We start from the raw sequence: 16,814 nt of genomic DNA on the forward strand, positions 1-16,814 counted from the left end.
GAGTGTGACACGGAATGGCGGAGAGTCCTGCGGCTGAAGCGATCATACTACCGGGAGCCGTAGGTGGTGTGGGGTTGGTGTCTCCTCTCAGCGGCCTGCAGACTCCTGGTACATCGCACCTGGCCACTTCCTCGGTATGGGACCCAACAGCCAGCACGGATTGGGACAACGAGAGGGCGTCAACTCAGTGTGTGCTACGCATTAAACGGTGGGGTCCTGCCCTATCTCCCAGCATTCATACATAAGGGCCATAGAAATGTGTGTGGGATCGCCAGTATTGCTGGACTACCGCTCCCTTGTACCCAACAGGCCTCTAACAACATAGACCAAGAATACTGGAGTGCCAAAAACACAACTTTAAATTATAGAACGTGGTTCAGTAAACAAACATTATATGGGCATAGATAGAGAGCGACCATAGGAGGCCCATATATCACCCTGCTATATATATATATATATATATATATATATATATATATATATAATTTTATTGGCAGGGTGATATATGGGCATCTTATGCTTTTTCATACGCTTTACAGGGTTATTCATTAAAGTGAGAATTGTCGAGAATTCAAAGTGAAATTTAAAGCCAAAGTAGACAAAATGGAAGCAAAAATGACTTGACAATTTTTACAGTTTGGCTATATTGACCTTTTAAAGTCCCCAAAACAACTTTAGCTTAATGTACCAGTTTTTTGTGTTTAGATTCTTCCTCTTTAGTTTCACTGCTCAGTTCACTTTCATTTAGGAGTTAAATCTCTGTTTGTTTCTGTTTATGCAGCCCTGGCACCACCTCCCCTGGCTGTGATTGACACAGCCAGCAGGAAAACAGAATTGAGCAGTGAGACTGCATGATCTATAGACAAAAACATATTAATTAAAGGACCACTCTAGGCACCCAGACCACTTCAGCTTAATGCGGTGGTCTGGGTGCCCGGTCCCTCTAGGACTAACCCTTTTTTTTTTTTTTTTTATCAGAGAAACTGCTATGTTTATAATAGGGTTAATCCAGCCTCCAAATCCTCTAGTGGCTGTCTCATTGACAGCCGCTAGAGGCGCTTGCATGATTCACACTGTAAAATGAGTGAGAGCACGCAAGCGTCCATAGGAAAGCATTGTAAATGCTTTCCTGTGAGACCGGCTGAATGCGCGCGCAGCTCTTGCCGCGCATGCGCATTCAGCCGAAAGGGAGGATCGGAGGCGGAGAGGCGGAGGAGAGCTCCCCGCCCGGTGCTGGAATAAAGGTAAGTTTTAACCCTTTACTCTCCCCAGCACCCGGCGGGAGGGGGTCCCTGAGGGTGGGGGCACCCTCAGGGCACTATAGTGCCAGGAAAACGAGTATGTTTTCCTGGCACTATTGTGGTCCTTTAAGCTAAAGTTGTTTTGGTGACTATAGTGTCCCACTTTATAAGAGTGTAGATTTCTATTTGAATCCATACATTTTTACAAATGTGAAGTATGTGACCTTCAGTATAATATTTTATAGTTTAATTTACACAACATATGACTCAGAATAAATTAATATAAATGATAAATCTTTTACAATGTATTAATAAGGACAAATACAAAGTTCTTTATAGCATTCATGACATTAATGATGTGTATGTTAAATAGGGTGGTGAGTACCATACACTTTTCTTTGATTCACAGTACAGTTCTGGTTTTACTTTGTATTCTCTCTTTGCAGCAATAAATCATTGTCTTGTGTTCTTTTTCATCCTGTAGTGATATCATGACTATTTATAAAGAACCTCCCCCAGGAATGGTTGTGGTGCCAGATCCTCATGACATGACAAAGGTAAATATAATAGATACCTGTAACTGTGTAAGATGGATGGGTGTCCTTGTGTGATGGCATTGATTAAAAAAGTTATTCATATAATTCTTAGAGTTGTGAATGCTTTTACCATTCAGATATATATACAGCTCAGGCCGTGCACTAAAAGGTGTATTGTTGATAATTTAAAGTGAAATGCAAATATTCGATCAAATAGATGAATTGCAAAAAATCGTCAAATCATCCATGTTTTCAGTTCGGCTGTTTTGGCCAGCAATTTTATGTCCTTTTGAATTCCAGAAATAACTAATAATACTTATATTCTATAGTAACAATTTGAATTTTCAGAGCTCTAATCTCCATATCCGTTATAGTGACTGTATGTCCTAAAGACAATACAAGACATACAGGGAGTGCAGAATTATTAGGCAAGTTGTATTTTTGAGGATTAATTTTATTATTGAACAACAACCATGTTCTCAATGAACCCAAAAAACTCATTAATATCAAAGCTGAATATTTTTGGAAGTAGTTTTTAGTTTGTTTTTAGTTATAGCTATTTTAGGGGGATATCTGTGTGTGCAGGTGACTATTACTGTGCATAATTATTAGGCAACTTAACAAAAAACAAATATATACCCATTTAAATTATTTATTTTTACCAGTGAAACCAATATAACATCTCAACATTCACAAATATACATTTCTGACATTCAAAAACATAACAAAAACAAATCAGTGACTAATATAGCCACCTTTCTTTGCAAGGACACTCAAAAGCCTGCCATCCATGGATTCTGTCAGTGTTTTGATCTGTTCACCATCAACATTGTGTGCAGCAGCAACCACAGCCTCCCAGACACTGTTCAGAGAGGTGTACTGTTTTCCCTCCTTGTAAATCTCACATTTGATAATGGACCACAGGTTCTCAATGGGGTTCAGATCAGGTGAACAAGGAGGCCATGTCATTAGATTTTCTTCTTTTATACCCTTTCTTGCCAGCCACGCTGTGGAGTACTTGGACGCGTGTGATGGAGCATTGTCCTGCATGAAAATCATGTTTTTCTTGAAGGATGCAGACTTCTTCCTGTACCACTGCTTGAAGAAGGTGTCTTCCAGAAACTGGCAGTAGGACTGGGAGTTGAGCTTGACTCCATCCTCAACCCGAAAAGGCCCCACAAGCTCATCTTTGATGATACCAGCCCAAACCAGTACTCCACCTTGCTGGCGTCTGAGTCGGACTGGAGCTCTCTGCCCTTTACCAATCCATCCATCTGGCCCATCAAGACTCACTCTCATTTCATCAGTCCATAAAACCTTAGAAAAATCAGTCTTGAGATATTTCATGGCCCAGTCTTGACGTTTCAGCTTGTGTGTCTTGTTCAGTGGTGGTCGTCTTTCAGCCTTTCTTACCTTGGCCATGTCTCTGAGTATTGCACACCTTGTGCTTTTGGGCACTCCAGTGATGTTGCAGCTCTGATATATGGCCAAACTGGTGGCAAGTGGCATCTTGGCAGCTGCACGCTTGACTTTTCTCAGTTCATGGGCAGTTATTTTGCGCCTTGGTTTCTCCACACGTTTCTTGCGACCCTGTTGACTATTTTGAATGAAACGCTTGATTGTTCGATGATCACGCTTCAGAAGCTTTGCAATTTTAAGAGTGCTGCATCCCTCTGCAAGATATCTCACTATTTTTGACTTTTCTGAGCCTGTCAAGTCCTTCTTTTGACCCATTTTGCCAAAGGAAAGGAGGTTGCCTAATAATTATGCACACCTGATATAGGGTGTTGATGTCATTAGACCACACCCCTTCTCATTACAGAGATGCACATCACCTAATATGCTTAATTGGTAGTAGGCTTTCGAGCCTATACAGCTTGGAGTAAGACAACATGCATAAAGAGGATGATGTGGTCAAAATACTCATTTGCCTAATAATTCTGCACGCAGTGTAGTTAGACAAGTAAATACAATACATAAATAGACAAGGAAATTATAACTTTAGCACTGAGCATTAAAGTGACCCTGTAATGAAAATATTTCACTTACCTGAAATTGCTCCCATATACATTGAGAAAAATATTCTTGTGGGACCCTCCAAAGACATCAGTGTTGTACTCTTGGGCATGCATGAGAGTACAGCATTAATGTGGGCTCCTAGCAGATGAAGCGCCAGAAGCTAAAGAGGATCCCGCTGAAGTAGATGGTGGCGGTCACAAGAGACAGCTTGAGGTAAGTAAAACATACCTTTCTCTGCACCCCACAGCCATCGCAATTTACAATTGTTTTTTTTTTACTAAATATTGCAAAGACCCAAGAAAGTGACAAAGCCCCTTTAAAGAACCACTCCGCACCCACAAAACCAGATACCCCTCGCATTCTTACTCACAGAAATAAGAGCAGAAAAGCATTCTTTCTGAATGGTGTGCAGTGAGCACGCATGATGAGATGGCTTTAGATATCTCGGTGAGAAGCATTCGATAGATTATTTTGATGTGAAGAGACTAAAAGTCTCTTTCAGGAAAAGGTAAGCACTTACAAAGCGTGCAGTTAAGAAGAACTGTAGATTGTGCAAACTCTTTTAAGATATATTACCAATGAATGCACGCATGCATCCATTTGGGGTATATCTACTAAACTTTTTTTTTTTTTTTTTTTTTTTTAAAGCACCATGGAGTGTTCCTTGAAGTAAAATTGATGGTTAATATTTCTGTATTTTATTATGTTTAGCTGTAAATCATAGTGAGTGTTGTCAAAGTCTTTAATTTCCCCATTTCTTCTAAAAGGAAGTTCAAGCTCTATAACCACTCCAGCATGTTGTAATATTCATGGTGCCAGGGTGCCCCCCCCCCCAGGAACTCTCTGTCTGAGTTATGCCAGAGGTGTAGAGGTGTTCCTTAAAAGCAAAGTACTGTCTAAAATAGTTTTTTGGTAATTTGGCCTAAATTTTCATGGCACTAACCGTTCTGTAATACATTGTATAGTTCTAGTTAAGCAGTTTTAAGTGTGGTGGTTTAGTTCATATGGGACTATCATTGATCATTAGTGAGTCAGTAAGGCTCTTATTTTGCAGATTCATGCTCTCATCACAGGCCCATTTGATACGCCTTATGAAGGAGGTTTCTTCTTGTTCCTGTTTCGGTGCCCTCCAGATTACCCAATCCACCCACCTAGAGTCAAACTGATGACAACGGGAAACAACACCGTGAGATTTAACCCTAATTTCTACCGGAATGGCAAAGTATGCTTGAGTATTCTAGGGTACGTTTTTGCATTTTCACTAATCTTTTACATACATTTTAGTCCATTACAGGTGGTCCTCACTTTACGACCTACCTGTTTTACGACGGCTCGCACTTACGACTAGGGATTGACCGTTATTGATTTTCTTTAGAGCCGATACCGATAATCTGTTAACTTTCAGGCCGATAGCCGATAACTTGCCGATATTCTGTGCATTTACCATTTTGAAAAAAATAAAATATTTCTAAAGGTAAATGGATGCAGTGTGCTTACAGTGGAGCTGTGTGTATTTGTGTAGTGTGTATATAATGAATGCAGGGTGTGTTTGTGTAGTGTGTGTGTATAGTTAATGCAGTGATTGTTTGTGTAGTGTGTATATAATGAATGCGTAGTGTGTGGTGTGCGTATAGCGAACGCAGTGTGTGTAGTGTGCGTATAGCGAACGCAGTGTGTGTAGTGTGCGTATAGCGAACGCAGTGTGTGTAGTGTGCGTATAGCGAACGCAGTGTGTGTAGTGTGCGTATAGCGAATGCAGTGTTTGAATAGTGTGTGTGTGTATATATAATGAATACAGTTTGTGTGTATATAATGAATACAGTGTGTGTGTGTGTGTGTATAATGTAGTGTGTACATTATATACACACACACTACATTTCATTATATACACACTCTGCATTATATACAGAGTGTGTAGTGTGTGTGTTTTCCTGAAGGGATGTGATTTGTGTAAAATGAGGGGAGAGGGAGGGCATTTTTTTATTTTTAATGTTTAATATCTATGGTTTTTTTTTATTTTTAGTCCCCCCTCCCTGCTTGTTACCTGGCCAGGGAGGGGGGATATGACAGTCCCTGGTGGTCCAGTGGCATGTACTGAGCAGTGGTGGGGCCGGCAGCAAGCTGTGACTTACCTCCAAGCAGCTCCCCAGTGTAAATCTAGCGAGACCCGCGGCCACCCATGGCAACGCTCCACACGGCACGCAGGCCGCAAGATTTACACTGGGGAACTGGAGGAGCTGCTTGGAGGTAAGTCACAGCTTGCTGCCGGCCCCTCCTGGACCGCCGGGCTTGTAATGGGCCCGGCGGTCCTGGTATGTATTATCAGCAATATCGGTATTTATATTGGCCGATAACGATATTGCCGAAAATACCAAATATCGGCCGATAATATCGGTAAAACCAATAATCGGTCGATCCCTACTTACGACCAGCTCTCTAGCGTGGGGATTCAAGGAATTCCTCACGTTAGAGAGCTGGTCTATGTTCTGGGAATTTTCCCCGAACATAGATTTGCGGGATTTCCTGCGCTAGTGAACTGGTCTATGTTCGGGGAATTCCCCTGAATTTAGACCTACTCTCTTGCACATGCTCGCTAGCGCATCCTCACCAACCAATTCATTTGACGACCGGGTCGTAAGAACGGAACCTGGTCGGTAAGTGAGGAGTGTCTGTACATCAGTAGTATTACTAGTAGTATTCTGTCCTTTTAAATAGTACAGTTAAAGGCAAACTGTCACTTTCCAGGTTTTTGCCTATGCCTATAGTTAACAAATATGTATGTGCCGTGAAAAATAAAATTAACTGTAGAAATCCATACCTCTCTATCTGTTCACACTGCCAGACAAGAAAGCATATAGAGAAGAGGAGAAACTATATAATGTTTCTATTTCTTTGGCAGTTTTCCCCGGGCCTTTTATTTGTCTGAATTATGTAATTTGCTAAATGTGTAAAGCTGCACTGTAAATCCCCCTCCTCCCACACAAAATGAATACTTCAGAAAGAAAAAGTATTTATGAAATTCATTGACTTTGTTAGAATTTCCCAGAAATTCCAGTGCAGTCAACAGATATGCTAAGACAAAGTTGGAACGCCTTTGTCCTAGTATTTTTCTACACTTGGCAAGCTTGACAAAAAGACAAAGTTACATTTTGTTAAGCCTTGTCAAAGCGTCAGGAACTGAAGACGTCCTTCAGGAAGAGCATGTCAGCAGCCGCAAGAGAAAGCTTCAGGTAAGTATAATTCACATTCCCATGAACCCTACAGCAAAGTCACGATTGGGGTGTCTTTCCAAATTATACAAAGAAAGTCACTTTAAGATAAATTTAAAAGAAAACTGAGCATCTCATGGAAAATAAGGTTAACACAAGTTATAGGGCATTTTTTGATGTTTAATTCAATGGTGTAAATATTAGAGAAATTACCATTCCTCTTAAATATTTCTCAGGGTGTTTATGTTGTAATGTGAAATATTGGCATAAGTTTAAAAGAACACTCTAATCTATTGTTATAAATACATTCATGTATTTATAGCGTTGGACAGTTAGTGCCTCTAGTAGCTTTGTGATTTGAGTGGCACAATCACTAACAAATATAAACATTTGTGTTTCTCACAAACAGCAGTGCTTACATTCATCCTAGTGCTGAGACAGCATCTAGGCACCAAAACAACTACAATAAGCTGTAGTTTTGGTGCTTAAACTGTCCCTTTAATAATGAAACTCGGATTTGTTAGCCTGAGATACATGGCTCATTAGATTTTTGGAAAAAGCCTAAATAAATGTGTCTAGCTCTTGGAAATCAATGTTTGGTTTAATCAATAATATAATTTATTTCATTCAATTACTAGAACCTGGACTGGACCTGCTTGGAGTCCTGCTCAGAGTCTGTCTTCAGTGCTCATCTCTATACAGTCCCTAATGACGGAAAATCCTTATCACAATGAGCCTGGATTTGAGCAGGTAACAAATTGGAAAATTATGATATACTTGCCTGTTGACTCTAGTGTAGAGACAGGTTATCTATTGTTCTTGAGTTGAAATACAAATCCAACGAACCCCTGCCTACCATTACACAAACTAGATTGTGCTTTGCTGCAAGTAAAAATGTTTTCCTTGAGCTTTAATTTGAAACAAAGTGAGAACAATTAATTTCATATTTAAAGACAAAGTGTCTGAACTGAAAGCAGGACTCACTTATTCTTTTTTTTCTTTATTTTTTCTTCAGTTAAAGGAACACTATAGGATCAGGAACACAAACATGTATTCCTAACCCTATAGTGTAAAAAAAACGCCATCTAGCCCCCTTTCCCGCCTAAATATAGTAATATCTTATTTTATTCCAGTCTGCTGCTGCTGATGGCTCTGCCCCTGATCTGCCTGTTTGGCTGGCATCATCAGAAGTGTTGAGAAAAGCCAATCACAATGCTTTCCCATAGGAAAGCATTAGATCGGCTAATACTGTCAAGGAGGCAGATAAGGGGCTGAGCCAGCACAAGCCAAGCCCACCCTGGCCAATCTTCATCTGTATGCGGGAAGTTTAGTGTCTCCATGCGGAGGGTGCAGCACTGCCCCTGGAAGCACCCCTAGTAGCCATATGAGGAGTGGCTAGTGGAGGTATCCCTAGGCTGTAATGTAAACACTGCCTTTTGTCTGGTATCACAGTGTTTACTACACAAATCCTGAAGGGCATGATTATGTTCACCAGAACAAATACAATGAGTTGTAGTTGTTCTGGTGACTATAGTGTTCCTTTAAGTTATTTTGCCCTTTAATTTAGAAATTTACTTTAAATCCACACTTTAGTAAATAACTCTGTTTGTTGTACTAAAAGGAATAAGAAATAAAAAAATGTACCATTCTAGAATGGTTCCCATTGCTCTAGACTGTATTTATTTTATTTCTTTTTCAAGGAAAGACACACAGGAGACAGCAAGAATTACAATGAGTGCATTCGACATGAGACCATTCGAGTGGCAGTCTGTGATATGCTTGAGGGAAAATGTCAGTGTCCTGATGCCTTACGGTATGTATAAATTCACTGGAGGAATTCTTGTGAACATGTTTAAAATATTCCACATTAGAAACTGAGTAAATCTTATTCGAAAGATATGTTATCAGAAATGCTCCTCTCGCCAAAAGGAATAGCAACTATTATTTCACCATTCATTCGATAAGTAAGCATTTTCTATTTTGTTTGCAGTTTTTTTCTGCTTTTACAATTTTATTTAAAAATAATACAATTGGATTCATGTCGATACAAAGCTGTCAAATCACATGGTACTGGTTACACTTGTCTGTAAAGATTTATAAAAGTTTTTTTAATCTGACGAGAGTAGGAGAAAATGTGAAGGTGACAGTCCCTCTTTTTAAATGAACTCTCCAGTCAACATAACCACCACATTTACGCCCACCCTCACCCCCTGCCAGTGTAGTCAAACCACTTGGTAAATGTTTGAGTTCTAACCTGGTGTCTGTTGATGGCCACTCCCATCCTCCTCTCAGCCTAAAGCAGGGCATTATAAACTTAAATACAGGATAAGAGAAAAAGAGTTAGGGTAATGATTTAGGCTGGGGGACCATGCTAGGTTGTTCTAGGCAACTTAACTACTAAAGTGAACTGTAGAGGTATGTGTCATTTAAAGGGACACGATGGGTACCAATACAACATTAGGGTTAGGAATACTAACCTGTATTCCTATCACCTAACTCTATAGTGTCTCTGTTCCATTCTCTAGGTCTCAAACCTCCTTGTTGATAATTAAATGGTTAAAAACCCTTTTCTAACTTCTTTTCAGTGCTGAGGGAGGTTAGGTTTCCTCCACCTGCGAACATAATGTCCAACATTGGTTAATGGAGTAAAACTCGGCTAGGCACTGGAAGACAGCCACTAGACGTGCAGTTAACCCTGCAATGTAATCAGAAACTGCATGTTTTACATTGCAGGGTTAAACAGTCTGGGACACTGCATCCAGACCACTTCAATGAGATTAATTAGTATGGTTTTTTATAGTGTCTCTGTAATGCATAAATATTTAGCAAAATGCTGCACCATAAGCCTGCCTCCTTAGCCACGCCTGCTCATGCCAGAAAGAGGGAGCTGCTCTTAATGTACCTATTTTAATTTTATCCTATCCTTAAGACTCCCTGGGTGCCCTCTCCTATTACAAGCTGCTTTATAGTTCAGGTTACTCAGTGGCTGAACTGTGTGCTGACATTTGATAAGGTAATCTTTTTTTGGTGTGAGGTGGTGTGACTAAATAGCCAGGCTTATGGTGCAGAATTCTGCAAAACTTTTTATTTTTTTTCATTTTACACAAAACTATACGGATTTGAAGATGCACACACAAAAAAACTACAGCATATTAATTAGGCGATAATCTGTCAAATGCATTTGTCGTATTGGTGCTCTGAGTGTACCCTTAAAAAAACCCTACACAACCTGTGGAATAAATAGCTGTCTTGAAAAACATGGCTGAGGTGTCTCTTGAAGCATTTAGAAAGTTCCAAGTTAATGGCAAAACTTTTTTTTTTTTTTTACTTTAAAATGGCTATGTTGCTTAAATAATACTGCCCAGCAATATGTCAAACTCCTGCTGTCTGATAAGACAAATTAACAAGAAACAAGCCACCTGCACTCTGGTTTCTCCTAACGACCCATCCACTCTCCCAGGATGCAGTCCACACGAACGGACACCACCAAAACTGATGTAAATAAGTCAAAAGAAATCAAATGGTATACATAAGAACCACAAATAAACAAAATGAAAACAAAAGTATATACAAACTATCTGCTAGCCTAAATACAAATATAAGCAAATTACGCCATATATTCACATATAATGGGACATATAGCTCCACATCAGTCTTTTCCTCTTTGTTCTATGTTTTGATTCCATGTCATATTTTGGCTTTCTGACACTTCACACCACATTTTCTTTTACAAATTGATTAATTTGCCCCATGCTATAAATATACAGATGGCTGTCTCTATATTTTATGCATGATTTAAGGCTTCGAAGGAGCTGAAACGTCATAGTACTAAGGTAAACATTATGACCACTTACATCTTTTAGAGCTGCCCGTTTTTATGTTCTTCTTGATGAGACAAATTAATAATTCATGACAGTGCTTATTAGTTGTCCTTATTGTAATTACTTTCCGCCTGCAGCATGTGAACAAAATGTCTAGACAGAACTTACAGGTACTTCTCAACAGCAAATAAAACTTAGAGCAGTACAGAAAAATGCATCGAAGAGGTTCATAGTACATATAAAAATATGGAATCCATTTTAAAAAGCTTTCCAAATGATTTATCTAAAAAAAAAAACCTCCCACAGACTTAAATGGTGACTCATGTAGATGAATCATTTGGAAAGTTTTTTTTTTTTTTTTTTTCTTTCTACTAGTATTGAATTATTTGGAAAGCTCAGTAAATCAAAGCCATCGTTTGAAAATATATATATATATATATGCGCTATATGACGTAACATATTAAAGGGGCTCTCTTTCCTCAAAACTACTGGGCACATCTCGACTTCAAGAGCATAAAACACTTTTGAATGGTTGATTCTGAAGTTGGTCCCTGGCGCGCCCATTTATGCTGGTTCTGGTCCTTGCCATAGCACCTTCATATTTCACTGATGGGGAGGCAGTGATTTGCTTCCACTGAGATTTACATTATGTTCTCCTAGGGACTCCTCACCTTAATTAGGATGCAGTTGCCTTAAGGGAAGAAAGTCCCTATAAGCACATGCATATTCCAAAATCGACAACCAGTAAATCTTAAAGGAACACTATAGTGTCATGAATACAAACATGCACTCCTGACGCTATAGTTCTAATAGTGCTATTTAGGTGGTTGCCCCCCTGTAAGAAGAGTTAAACGTTTTTTAACAGGACCTTTTTTTCTTTTTCTCAGGGCCACGCCGGTTGTGGTTGGCCACACCTTGCTCCACCTCTTTGGCTGAGATTATCAAAATTGACTGTTTCTACCAGTCCAATGCTCTCCCATATGAAAGCAGTGGGAAGTTATTGCGCAAGCAAGGCAAAATACCTTGCTGCGTCAATTATTGTCTCCTCCTCCATGTAGGGCATAAAGACACTAAATATCAGTGCTGCACTTTGTACAGCACTGACCCAGGAAGCACCTCTGGTGGCAGTTTAAGTAACTGCCACTAGTGGTGTTCCTAGACAGTAATGTAAACACTGGCGTATTGAGGCTTAGATGTTATTATTTAAGCCACAAAGGAACTATTGGTCATTATTTGTCATATTGGCGCTGGGTTTGTGTCTAGTTACATTCTGCATTGTACATGTTTTAGTATGTTATGTTTGTTATTCCCCACATGGAATGGGGATGCGTGGTTTGACCTCCCTTGTTCCTTTCTCTCTCTCTCCTTCTCCCTTTCCCTCCCTCCCTTCTTATTTTGTTTTGTTTCTTTTGTATCATATTTTCTGTTTATTATATGTCCTTCCCTGTATGTGTCTAGTTTTCGACAGAGTTCTCTCCAAGGTTGTTTTGCGGGGGAGTTTTTTTTCTTTTATCATTCACATCATTCCCATTATTATTTTGTTGGCCAAACACTGAGGCATACCTTCTTTGGAGTGTATGTTTTTATTATTTGTTTCTTTTACGCTTTCATCTTGAGTCCGTTCTTGGGAGATTATTTTCTAATGATTGTTTTTTTCCCCAAAAGTTATTAACCAGGATTTTGCAAATTATAAGACAAAATAGGTGAATTAAAAGCTCCTTCAACTCAAGTATTCTGACCTAAAATGTGTAACCCATGGCAATTTAAAAAACACAAACAACAAAAAAATTATGTACATTTGTTAAAGTTGTGTGGGTGTTTTTTTGTTTTTTTTTGTCTCGAGTATGCACACAAGCATGATTTATATACTCTACATCCATCAATAAAAGAAGGAATAAAATAACAAGTGAACCAAGTCCTCCACTAGAGCTTAACATTTCCATAAGCCTTTGGCACATATAAATTAAAGGGATCCTATAGTGCCAGGAAAACATAGTCGTTTTATAAACGTATAGTCGTTTTCCTGGCACAATAGGCCACGTGCGCATTAGACTTCCCCATAGGAAAGCATTATTTAATGCTTTCCTATGGGGAAAATCTGACGCTAGAGGTCTGTGAGGACGTATAGCGTCGGATAACGGACTGGAAGCCCTCATGGGTGTCTATTAGACAGCCACAGAGGGCAGACTTAGAGCTCCAACTGTAATGTCTAACATTGCAGCACTAAGTGCACAAGGGTCACAGCACCAGACCCCTTCAAAGAGCTGAAGTGGTCTGGGTGCCTACAATGTTCCTTTAATTCCTGGCTGCCAACCCTCCAGGCTTGCAGTGGTTAATAACTTTTGAAGGTATGGCTAGTGGCTTAGGACTTGGAATTTAAGGCCTGCTCTACACCATTATTGACTGCACAAAGAACGTGAGGCCTTCCATGTGATTGAGATTGATAAGGTTCTGCAAGTAACACAAAGTGGAAGTATGCATGCTACAGAGAATTAAACGAATGCCATTTTCTAAAAAGGCTTCTATTTCAGTTTTCTTTTGTTATTTTTTACTTCTTGATTTTTTTTTGTTTTCAGGAGTGTCATGGAGAAATCTTTCATGGATTATTATGATTTTTATGAAGTGGTTTGCAAGGATAGATTTCACCTACAGGGACAAAATATGCAGGTAAGGTTTGGTTTGATTTTTTATTTTTTTTTTTCCTTTTCATTACTCCTTCAATAACCTAGCATAGACCAGAAAAGGTGGACGCCTGTATCTTTAAAAAGAAATAAAATCACAGCAAGGAGCAACTGTTTAACCCCTTTATCAGTGGCTTCCAAACCAGTCATCAAGACTTGCCTACCAGTCGAGATTTTAAAGATTAGCTAGTTGCGTTGAGGTGTTGAAAAAAATAAAAAAAAAATCTTATTCTTCTAAAAACACCTTATACACAACTGGAAAATCCTTAAATCCTGGACTGGTAGGCGTGCCCTGAGGACTAGTTTGGAAACCACTGGCCTATATGATAGAGAATGAGGCAAATGTGATGTGTTAATATTTCTTTCCCGATTAAAATGCATTGTATTTTCGAAACTGCTAACAGATATAAGCATATAGAAATGCGATAATATTGCCACGGGTATTTGCAAAACAAATGGAAAATCTGAAGCAAAGTAGCTGATATGGGAAAACTTGCCAACACTGTCAAGATATTAGAGAGGGGGGGGGGGAAGCAAAGATCCGTCTATAGCGTTTCCCATGCGGCTACATACTTGCCCCATGATGCTCCTGCTTGCTTGTGTGTTTGAAGATAAATAAAGTGCATTAAAGCTTAAAGCTCGGGAATTCTTTCCATAATACCGTGTACACACAGACACTTGCAATATTGTGAGGCAGACTCTAAATTTCCACTAGCAATTGTCAAGTGAAAATGTAGCCCTGGCAAGTAGAAATTTAACGCAGGTAAGTGTGCCATGGACCCCTCAGGCTAGCAGTGGTCAGTAAAATGTGTGGTTAGATTAATTTATATGGTCTGCAAATTAATACATGAAACAAAATCTTCAAAATTATTTATTTTTAAAGGGACATTATAGGCACCCAGACAACCTCAGCTCATTAAAGCGGTCTGGGTGCAGTGTCCCAGGTCCCATCTACAATAATTAGCTTTGGTGGGTTAACTCCACCTCTAGTGGCTATCTACCAGACAGCCACAAGAGGGACTTTTGGTTGCCTGACGCTGGACATCCTCACACTGTGTATGGGGACGTCCAACGTCACCCAAAACCCCAGAGGAAAGCAACTCTGTAAGTGAAAGATCCAGTTTACGGATGTCACTTGCCAAAGACTAGCTTGTTTTTATTTACAGAAGAAAACTAATAGCATAGATTTTGCTATTGGTGTGGTAAGGCACCCATATAAATAGTCGTTTTTCTGCATGCTAGACATTTCAGGATTTGTTTTGTTTGTTCTTTTCAGGACCCGTTTGGTGAAAAACGTGGCCACTTTGACTATCAGTCTCTGCTCAGCCGCCTGCAAACTATTCAGCAGAAAGTGCGGGAGAAACACCAGCGGCAAGCATTGGACATAGACTCTGATTCCAGTTCATCTGAGACAGAAACAGACACACAGGGAAGCTCAAACCCTTAAAAATCATAGGAATGTAAATGTTTGGTTGGTGGCAGAGCCACAGACCGTAACGTTATCCAAGTATCATGGACTGCTCTTGACATGAAAAGACTTTGTGTAACACAAAGTAAGGTTGCTCTGGCTGCTGTTTAGAGGCAGAAACAAGTGATATCCTCTGCTCCCTAGACGTACAGAGAAGAGAGACATCCTGTGGGGGATTTATAATAGAGAGACAAGGATCTCTGGTTCCTGGGCGTATCACGAGGACAGCGCTTACATTGTACGGAGATACCTCCTTCAGTGAATGGACAGTTATTGGCCAGAGAAGCCAAAGAGTTTCATTATGAGAACAGAGCTGTTCTCAGCCACGGCATCTTCCCCACACGTGACATGCCATTTTAAGTTTCAGATCTGACAGAAGCCACTATCTTTTTAATTTACTTTCCCCACAAAATGCACTTTCTTTTACCTACTGGGCTTTGTCTATTTAGATGGTACACATGTTTGCTACAGGAATAAATCAAGACTTCTGCTTTAATATTTTTACTTCATTCTTTTCATATATCTTTTTTTTTGTATAAACTTGTTAATGTATAGTTCTAATTATTTTGATTTGTTTTATAAGAGGAATGTTGGTGAAGCATAGAGTTAAAGTAAAGTGTTGGACTTGCTGAAAACATGTCTGGCTTCCTAGATTAAGATGTCTGCTAGTACTGAGCTTAATGCCGAGGTTCACAAGTTATTTTTCAAGAATGTGTAATTTGCTTTTCAAAAATCCATATTGATCAATATACTTTTTCACTAAAAACTAGTAGATGTAACATAGTCCACTGTAAATCATAATGTTCTTTTCAGTAGAATGTTATAAAGAACCAGCAAATCACATTTTTTTGTTGGTATACAAATCATGCAAGTACTGCAGCTCAGTGACCATGGTGGATTATCACTTTAAAATACAAAAGTTATTATAATCAAAAGTATAAAACCTGTCTCTATATTATTTTGATATATATATATATATATACACACACACACACACTGAACAAAATTATAAACGCAACACTTTTGTTTTTGCCCCCATTTATAATGAGCTGAACTCAAAGATCTAAGACTTTTTCTATGTACACAAAAGGCCCATTTCTCTCAAATATTGTTCAGAAATCTGTGTTAGTGAGCACTTCTCCTTTGCCGAGATAATCCATCCACCTCACAGGTGTGGCGTATCAAGATGCTGATTAGACAGCATGATTATTGCACAGGTGTGCCTTAGGCTGGCCACAATAAAAGGCCAGCCTAAGGCACAGCACAATGCCACACATGTTGCAAGTTTTGAGGGAGTGTGCAATTGGCATGCTGACTGCAGGAATGTCCACCAGAGCTGTTGCTCGTGAATTGAATGTTCATTTCTCTACCTTAAGCCGACTCCAAAGGTGTTTCAGAGAATTAGGCAGTATATCCAACCAGCCTCACAACCTCAAACCACGTGTAACCACACCAGCCCAGGACCTCCACATCCAGCATCTTCACCTCCAAGATTGTCTGAGACAATCCACCTGGACAGCTGCTGCAACAACTGGTTTGCATATCCAAAGAACTTGCACAAACTGTCAGAAAACGTCTCAGGGAAGCTCATCTGCATGCTCATCGGGGTCTCGACCTGACTGCAGTTCGTCGTCGTAACCATTTTTAGTGGGCAAATGCTCACATTCGATGGCGTCTAGCATTTTGGAGAGGTGTTCTCTTCACGGATAAATCCTGGATTTCACTGTACAGGGCAGACGGTGTGTATGGTGTCGTGTGGGTCAGCGTTGCTGATGTCATCGTTGTGGATCAAGTGGCCCATGGTGGCGGTGGGGTTATGGGCAGGCGTATGTTGTGGAC

General features: G+C 39.7%; 1 protein-coding gene across 1 annotated transcript; it reads left to right on the forward strand.

Moving 5' to 3' along the window:
• The first annotated feature begins 14 nt into the window (after positions 1-14).
• On the forward strand, positions 15-15,471 carry UBE2Z (ubiquitin conjugating enzyme E2 Z). The gene is made up of 7 exons (XM_063458888.1): positions 15-208; positions 1,726-1,798; positions 4,851-5,038; positions 7,644-7,755; positions 8,706-8,818; positions 13,403-13,493; positions 14,784-15,471. The coding sequence occupies exons 1-7, from the start codon at positions 15-17 to the stop codon at positions 14,952-14,954; spliced, it is 942 nt and encodes a 313-aa protein (XP_063314958.1). The 3' UTR covers positions 14,955-15,471.
• Positions 15,472-16,814: the final 1,343 nt, after the last annotated feature.

Source organism: Pelobates fuscus, chromosome 6 (genome assembly GCF_036172605.1).
Source record: "Pelobates fuscus isolate aPelFus1 chromosome 6, aPelFus1.pri, whole genome shotgun sequence".
Lineage (NCBI taxonomy): Eukaryota > Metazoa > Chordata > Amphibia > Anura > Pelobatidae > Pelobates > Pelobates fuscus.

Coding starts and splice junctions, on each gene's coding strand:
- UBE2Z (XM_063458888.1), top strand. CDS start 15: ATGGCGGAGAGTCCTGCGGCTGAAGCGATCATACTACCGGGAGCCGTA. Junction 209..1,725: donor TGTGTGCTACGCATTAAACG/GTGGGGTCCTGC, acceptor TTCATCCTGTAG/TGATATCATGACTATTTATA. Junction 13,494..14,783: donor TACAGGGACAAAATATGCAG/GTAAGGTTTGGT, acceptor TGTTCTTTTCAG/GACCCGTTTGGTGAAAAACG.